General features: G+C 33.6%; 1 protein-coding gene across 1 annotated transcript in view; it reads left to right on the top strand.

Annotated features, from left to right (window-relative positions):
• Positions 1-8,992, top strand: part of TPR (translocated promoter region, nuclear basket protein) — a 66,954-nt gene that overhangs the window by 52,152 nt on the left and 5,810 nt on the right. Inside the window, 7 exon segments of the mRNA XM_017848052.1 lie at positions 1,228-1,428; positions 2,290-2,421; positions 2,674-2,764; positions 4,756-4,940; positions 6,048-6,116; positions 6,226-6,320; positions 8,209-8,315. Of these exon segments, the coding sequence (XP_017703541.1) occupies positions 1,228-1,428; positions 2,290-2,421; positions 2,674-2,764; positions 4,756-4,940; positions 6,048-6,116; positions 6,226-6,320; positions 8,209-8,315 (880 nt within the window).

Here is an 8,992-nt window from a genome sequence, read left to right as displayed (position 1 = left end):
CTTTTGATAGTAAATGTTATAAATGAAGTTAAAATAATAGTTTATTTCAGTAGTTAACAAAATAGAATTGTGGAAATAGATTGAGCAAGGAATTATCTAGTATCTGATAAATTTATTTTGGTGTGAAGGCTTGGAATAATTGGAGTTTTGGGGAGGGAAGAAGTTCTTTGTAAAAAGACAATGATAATAACTTAGGTATTCAGTGCTTTTCTTTGTGAAAAGACAATGGTAATAGCTTATTTATTCAGTGCATTTCCAAATTAGTTCTAGTTTGGGGAAACCTTCTCTTAAAACACTGCAGACCCATGAGTATGTTTTTTTTTTTTTCTGACTTTGGTCTGTAGCTGTATTGTACACTCTCCACACTGGCCATTGAGCAACTGAGAAATGGCTGTCCAGATTGGTATAAATATAAAATATACATCAGATTTTGAAGACTTAGTAGAAATTTTAAAATGTGAAATATCTGGTTAATAATTTTACATTGATTACATGTTGAAATAATATTTTGGGTATATTGGTTAAGTATATTATTAAAATTGATTTCACCTTTTTTTTAAAGCAGCTACTAAAAAATTTAAAATTACATATTTCTGTCTCACAGCACTGATATATGATATCACACTAAAGTTTTGAATACATAATATTTGTTTATTTTTTTTCTCTTTTTCTTGGAGTGTTAACCAATAAGATTTATGATAATTCTTCTATAGGAAGACATTAAGGAAACTCAAAGGTTCAGCTTCTTTCTTCAAAAATACTTGAAGTACCATTTTTAAAATTAAATGCAGCTGGCTGAGGTAGCTCACACCTGTAATCCGAGCACTTTGGGAGGCCAAGGTGGGCAGATCACTTGAAGTCAGGAGTTCGAGACCAGCCTGGCCAACATGGTGAAAACCCATCTCTACTAAAAATACAAAAAATTAGCCAGACGTGGTGGGGGGTGCCCATAGTCCCAGCTACTCAAGATGCTGAGGCAGGAGAATTGCTTGAACCCAGTGGGGCGGAGGTTTTGGTGAGCTGAGGTTGCGCCATTGCACTCCAGCCGGGTGACAAGACCAAGACTCTGTCTCAAAAAAATAAAATAAATTAAATTAAATTAAATTAAATGCTGCTAGTCCATAAGTACTCATTATTCTTTACTTTGACCTATAATAATACCTCACATATAGTTTTAGGTACGTTTATAGGGCTCTTAATTTTTTTCTTGCTTTTTTATTTTCAAAGGGAGTTACCCAGGGAGATTATACACCTATGGAAGACAGTGAAGAAACCTCTCAGTCTCTACAAATAGATCTTGGACCACTTCAATCAGATCAGCAAACAACAACTTCATCCCAGGATGGTCAAGGCAAAGGAGATGATGTCATTGTAATTGACAGTGATGATGAAGAAGAGGATGATGATGAAAATGATGGAGAACATGAGGTAAATTTGTTTTGAAATCATCTAGTGTTTTTAAACTATTGGATGAAAGTGCTCAAATCCTTGGGATACTAATGCATTGGCTGTAAATTCTGGTTCCCAGTCAGCTTAAGTAGATTATATTGTTTTTTTCTTCTATCTTAATTAGTTCAGAAATCAACATTTTATAATGAAAAGTAGTGTAGAGCCAGTGATGGAAAGCCCATTTTTAAAATTTTGTTTTATTTTGATTTTTTGATGATTCATGAGTCTTTTAGGATTTGTTCTCAATTAGACCTAATTTTAAGTCTTATTGGTAAGTGACTATATGGCTTTAATTGTAAGTGCTGTGGTTTCTGGAGATAAAAGAAGAAACAAGAATTATTTTGTTTCCTCTTGGAGCCCCATAATTCATTTTGTCATTTTATTATATATAAAGTGTATTTTATGTATATAAGGTCAAATTGTGTATTTTATTTTGGGGTTTAAATCCTATATTGACAGCTTCTCATTTTAGATTAATAAAACAACATTTTTTTAAAAGCTCCTGATATAGTGTAATTTTATCATTTTCTTCAGCCCCACCTGTTTAAATTTAGAATAAAGTGGACCACTTGACATTTTGCTGACACCTAAGGTCTATATTATCTTTGAACAATCTCATGCAAACAGTTAGAATTCAGAATTGATCATTATTGTACTAATTCCAGCAAGTATCACAGTTGTGATATCTGGTGCTGCTGTACTAATCCCATTACAACTCTCAGGACAATTCCTATCTTCTGACTAATGCGTCACTTAAATTTCTAAATGTGGTATCTAGATATGCAGAGTATGTGGGCCATATTCTAAACTTTTTTTCATACCTGGGGAACTTTCTACTAGGATTATGAAGAGGATGAGGAAGATGATGATGATGATGAAGATGACACAGGGATGGGAGACGAGGGTGAAGATAGTAATGAAGGAACTGGTAGTGCCGATGGCAATGATGGTTATGAAGCTGATGATGCTGAGGTAACTGGCTAGAATTTTGACCATTCATAGTTCTTTCTGAGAGCTTTCTTGAACTTGATGTTTTCCAAGGATATAGAAAGGCTTATGAAATTCACTAAAACCTTTGGAGGTTTTGTTCATTTGTTTTGTTTTTTGTTTTTGTTATTATTAGTTATTTGTTTTTGTTGTGGTTTGGTTTGGTTAATTATTCTGTCCGGTTTTTTTAACGTACCTATTTTATTTGTGCATTATGTTATCATGTTTTGTTTTTAGGGTGGCGATGGGACTGATCCAGGTACAGAAACAGAAGAAAGTATGGGTGGAGGTGAAGGTAATCAGAGAGCTGCTGATTCTCAAAACATTGGTGAGATTTTTATTAGTCTTTTTTGAATTGAGTATCTCTGGTATTTCCTAAACTAGAATTGCACTTAATTATAATATATAAATTTATTTAGTGAATTGGTAAGAAAGAGATTGGCCCCGCTCTAGCTTTGTGACTGTTACGCTGTCATAAAAAGTCTACTGTATTTATGATTGTTAGGCGCTGTCATTATACTCTTTCTCTGCCTCATTGGACTGCTGTAAGATGCAAACATTTTGTAACCCTTACGGTTTTGTAGATGCTGTATGCTGCCATTAAGAGGAAAAATTTAATTAGGGACTACTTGTAACAGCAATTCACAACCAGAGGAGGTCAGTCTAATCAAGCTGCATGCTTCAAGATTTGGGGCTATTGGAGCGTTGCAGTATGTTCTGGTTTTCCAATGAATAAAAGATTTTTGAATCAATGTAGCATATATTTTGTTAAATCTTGGAAAGGATAAGTCCTAGAGGTCCAGTGAAAAGTTGTAGGCATTAAAAGAGTATGGAAGTTGTAGAAAATAATTTTATTTTGGAATGTGTATTAAAGGATTAGTGATTATCTGGATATAACTAACAACTGATATGAAGCCAAAATCATTAGTGTTGACATAGTAAATAAAACCTTAGCTGTTTAGACTAATGGGAAAATATTGTATCTGGGTTTCTGTAGAGGCCTGGGTATTTAAAAGGGCAAGGTGTATTCTCATTTTAATAAAGCAAGAACAGACAAAATTTAAACTTTTAAATTTTTTAAGAGAAAAATACATTAATGAATATTAAGCCATACAATAAGTAATACTATTCTTACTTTTAAAGGGAGATGAGAAATTGATATACTTTGAACAACAATTTACATTTTATAAACAATTCGTAGATTAAGAAACACTTTTTGTGTATCACATAGTTGAAATATAGAGGGAACAATTTTTGCTGCTCTAGGCCAGCCTGCCTGCCTTCCCTCCCTTCCTCCCTCCTTCCTTCCTTGTTTCCTTCCTTTCTCCCCTCCTTCCTTCCTTCCTTCTTTCCTTCCCTCCCTCCTTTCTTCCCTCCTTCCTTCCTTCCTTTTCCTATTTTTTTTATTTTTATTTTTGCAACCAAGCAAAAATAGGCCTAGTGGCCCAAATAAAATTAATGGATGGATTTGAGTACATTTCAAGCAACTATACTTGTATTGAATTGTTTAATTCTTATAGTAAACTTAATAAGGTTTAGGTACCAATGAAAAATCTGAATCACAGAAGTAAAGTCACTTGAGGTGTCACATAGCTTACTAAGTAGCTAAGTAGCTTAAGTGTTAGAGCAAAGATCTGAATCTAGACCTCAGACTTTTAAACTACGAAATTCTGTGGCATCCTGTTCAACTTTTCATAGTAGAAGATGGCTTCTTTTGTTGCTACAGTGTATGTAGAAGAATACTCAGACATTTGAGAGACATTTGTGAAAATTCAAAATTCGGGGAAACCAAAAGATTAAAATGTAGTTGTAAGGCTTTTCCTCTGTCTTTATCCTGTTTGATTGTTATACTGATTCTCTAGTAGTCTAACCTTTAGGCAACTTGCCTACTTTATTAAAAATTATATAACCCAAACTTATTAAATGTTAATTTTAGTTTTATTTTATTAAATGTTTACTTTAATTTTGTTAGATGTTTACCATGTGTTGAGCTAAGGGCTTTATGTTCATTATCTGAACTCTTTAGAAAAGCCATTTTAGAAAGACCATACTTGGAGGTTACATTTGCTCTATTAACCAACCAAAAAATAGACTCAAAGAGGTTAAGGGACATGCCCAAAGCCACACAGCTAATAAGTACAGATCCCATTATCTCTGGGTATAAAGCCCACATTTGTTTCCATCACATCTCACTACCTTACTTCTGAAAATATTAGTGCGGTGAACATTCCTGTTGGCAAGATTTATACTTCTAGGGATTGTCCAAGTTTTTTTGTCGTAAATTTAGCAGTTCAAAAGTAAATTTCTCTTTTCCTATAGGTGAAGGAAATACAGGTGCTGCAGAATCTTCCTTTTCTCAGGAGGTTTCTAGAGAACAACAGCCATCATCAGCATCTGAAAGACAGGCCCCTCGAGCACCTCAGTCACCTAGACGCCCACCACATCCACTTCCCCCAAGACTGACCATTCATGCTCCACCTCAGGAGTTGGGACCACCAGTTCAGGTATTAAAAGTACTGGTCATTATGAAAAATGAACTTGAAAAAATCTTGGCTTTTCTCCCTTTCCATTATGTGTTTCTCTCTCTCTCTCTCTCGGTTTTTTAAATTAGCAATCCTATGAACTTTTTGGTATTTTGGCACATTTTAAAAAAATTCTTTGAACTGAAACTAATCTCTGAGGGATATTTAGAAAGGCAAGCGTTACTAAAAGTTGTGCATACATTGAAATGGTTATAGTCATAGCAAATAAAATTCTGTTCGTTATTTCTCAAGTGAGAAAAGAAAGATTTTCTTGAGTTTTAATTAAAGTACATTTTAGCAGCTCACCATTGTCTGATTTGAAGGTTTCTTTCTGTACAGTGCACGTATTTATAAAAGAGAAAGGAATTTCTGTCGTACTTAAGAATATTTTTTCTCATTTGTTGATAGTCACATATTTTAACTTTTAAATTTAATGAAGGTATGTATGACCCCCCTTATATTTAGCATGTAGTAGGGGTCGGTCATCTCTTAATCAAAAGCACTTGCAAAAAGAGTAGGAAAAGCACAAAGGTTCTGTTAATTTAGCCTAAGTTTTACCCTATAAAATAGTATGTGTAAACACTGTCAAATATAGATTCTACTAAAATATCACTAGTGAAAATAACTTCATCATGGGAAAATATCAAGTCTTAAAGGATCATGTATGGAGGCTGCAAAAATATATACAATCTATCCATTTAGAATTGTCTTAACTGGAAAACAGTTTAAAAGGCAATACTGCTGTTTGAACTCCAAAAGAATACTTGCTAACACTTCCAGCTAAGGAAATAGGAATTAAAGTTGTTTACATGCAAGATGGTATTAGATCTGTTTTAATTTAAGTATTGGTTAATGATTGATCTGTTGGTTAATAGAATGATTTGTATTGGTTCATATTATAGACTGTAGTTAAAAATTTGTCATTGACTAAAAGTGATTTCTTGGCAGGTTTTCCTGGGAAAATGTCCTAATTACCTATCTGCTAACTATTTTGTTGGCAGCATAATAAGCTGTATCTGTTGATATTTGGTGTTTGTTTCATTGCCTCATTTCTTAAAGCAAATGTAATTCCTTTTTCTTGACATGCAGAGAATTCAGATGACCCGAAGGCAGTCTGTAGGACGTGGGCTTCAGTTGACTCCAGGAATAGGTGGCATGGTAAGTACTTACCCATTATGTAAAAGTAATTCATTTCTTCAGCAGATATTTATATAGTCCATATGTGTGGTGTTTTGCCTGTTAACTCTGTGTTCTATCTTTGTTTTAGCAACAGCATTTTTTTGATGATGAAGACAGAACAGTTCCAAGTACTCCAACTCTTGTGGTGCCACATCGTACTGATGGATTTGCTGAAGCAATTCAGTAAGTTAATGAAAGGGAAACATTTTGTAACTAATCAAACTTTTAGTCTTTCTCTGTTAGTTTGTTTATCGTTTGGTTAACTCATTATTTGTTGAGTCCCTCTCTACTGTGTACTAAGAAGTACTTGTGGTAGGTCAGTTGAGGATGTATTGTTGGGGAAAATTATACAGAGGTCAATGACATACAGTTACTTCTACCAAGAATTTAGAGTAAAAGACAATAGAACAATCTTTAAGAACATGGCCTCTAGAGTCAGAATGCCTGTGTTTGAAACCTAACTCTACTGTTAACTAGTAGTAGCAAGTTCCTTAGGTTCTCTGTTCGTGAGCACCTTCATTTTAAAAATGGGAATAACAGTAGAATAATTTCTATTGCATAAGTTAAAAGACTTAAGTGAATCAGTTAATTTGTGTTAACATGTTTAGGATATTACCTGACTCATGATAAATTGCTTTATAGTTGTTAAGTGTTGGTAATTACAATGATCATAATTTATAGTATTCTTGTGAAAGCTAAGCAAATGAGCAACTAACTAATGTAAACAATGTAGAAGGATAATAGAGAAATAAGCAGTAGGCTTTGTTAATACAAATGAAGAAGTAATTTATTTCAACAACTGAGGAGAAAGAATATGAGATGATTTAATGGGGATGATATTGAATTCAGTCTTGGGAAAGAATACTTAGCATTTATTGAGCATTTTCATGCATTAGTTTATTTAATCCTCATACCTTATGAGGGTAGACATTATTCATGTTGTCATCTTATAGTATACTGAAACACAGACATGTTAACAAATTTGCCAGAGGTCAGACAGCAACGAAGTAGCAGTTTTTAGTTTCAAACCAGTTAGTCTGGCTATAAGACCTGTGTTAAGTGTTATGCTATACCACTCCTCTTAAAGGGTTGAAAGGCTCTCCATGTGAAAGTATACACATTTATTTGTGGCTGAGGTATTAGTTGCATAACAGGATATATTCGAAGATCGGAACTTACAAATTTCTACAAACTTGGGGAAAGGTTGATTGTTCTGTAGATGTGGTAACATGTGGCAGTTAGAACCAGTTTTAAACTTGCTCAGTTAGACACAATTTACCTTGGCTAACACATTTTTACAAGCCAAGCAATCGATTTCAGCTCCCTCCTTCTGAAAGTCAGCACTCAGGAAGAGACTCACTCCAATAAACATGAAGAATTCTGAGTACCAGCAATCAACAGCATCTTCACTCAAATAAATGTCACTACTCCTATGCCTCTAGAAGTCACCACTTCCTGAACTCCATGTTTCCTAAAGACATTAATAGCTCACTAGCTAAGGAAAGATAGGCAGAGTTAAATAATGCTAAGTTTTATGTCCTGAATTATAGGCAGAAAAATAAATGATAGTGGTATTAGGATAAGGAAAAAAGCAAGTTTTTAGCTATCTAATATTAGAAGTTTCCTAAACCTTGGGAGCTAGCTAGTGAACTCTTAATAAGCTAGACAGGTGACTTGATTTTTCTATGACTAAATGAAAACTAAGATAAAACTTTGTCTCATGACTTCATTCTAACTGTTATATTTCATGTTGAGTTTGTGTTGCTTTCAATATATCTATGTGAGGATATCTGAGACATTCAAGAAATGTGAGGCATAGTTCAGGAGAGCTGAAAATTATTTACATATAAGTCGCAGGTTATTCATATTATTGCTAAATTCATTGACACCTGATAGTATAAAAGGATTTTTATAAGTAAGAAACCCTTTAAAATAAATAGACTTTGTTTTCAATCTATTTCCTTCCCAGTTTGTTGGTGTTCATTCTTCCTTCTTCCTATATTCTTTTCACCATTGTGCTTTAAATAGGTTAACTTTAAATTTCATCTTAAATTAGTTTTTGTCCATTTAGTTCACCACAGGTTGCTGGTGTCCCTAGATTCCGGTTTGGGCCACCTGAAGATATGCCACAAACAAGTTCTAGTCACTCTGATCTTGGCCAGCTTGCTTCTCAAGGAGGTAAATAGTTAAACCTTTAGATCTCCTGGATTTGTATGTATTTGGTAATCAACTATTGTGATGTGATTTAAGGGGGATAAAAGAGCAAATATAAATATTTTTAAAATTGATCTTGTTTGCTAATTTACTTTTTTAAATGCTGTAATATACTTATTAAGCACTGCCTTTAATAATAAACTTGTCTTACCTTTCCGACAAAGTTCTAATTTCTTTTAACATAAGGATTAGCTTTTACATTAGTATTTCTTCTGGCTCCTGGTGTAATGTCATACATGTAGTTTAAGTATTCAGGAATATGTGTTGAACCAATAAATATGGGTACTACTAGCTATTTTAAAGTTGTTAGAAGGAATGCAGCATGTTTTCTGTTTACAGTTTGACGCTTGTAACATTCCTAATTAAATGTCTGAGGCTAGTTATATTTTTTGTATTAACATTCCTTGAAAAAACAAAAAATAAAAGATCAAAATATGTGGAATAAAATGGCCACTACATTAAGTAGTAGAATTAGCTAGTTTTCCACATGTGAATTATGCAATTTGTAGAATTGATTACCTTTTAATCCTCAGTTGGAATCCATATTACCCTCTTTATTTCTGGGAAGCTGTCTGGCACTTGGTAAATGAATAGAGAATGCATACTACTATTATAATAAGCTCAATCTTTAGCCCTCATAA

The sequence above is a fragment of the Rhinopithecus bieti genome, unplaced genomic scaffold (genome assembly GCF_001698545.2).
Source record: "Rhinopithecus bieti isolate Rb0 unplaced genomic scaffold, ASM169854v2 scaffold_27006, whole genome shotgun sequence".
Classification (NCBI taxonomy): domain Eukaryota; kingdom Metazoa; phylum Chordata; class Mammalia; order Primates; family Cercopithecidae; genus Rhinopithecus; species Rhinopithecus bieti.
Note: the sequence above shows the minus strand (reverse complement) of the source record. Positions and strands in the feature narration are given on the sequence as shown.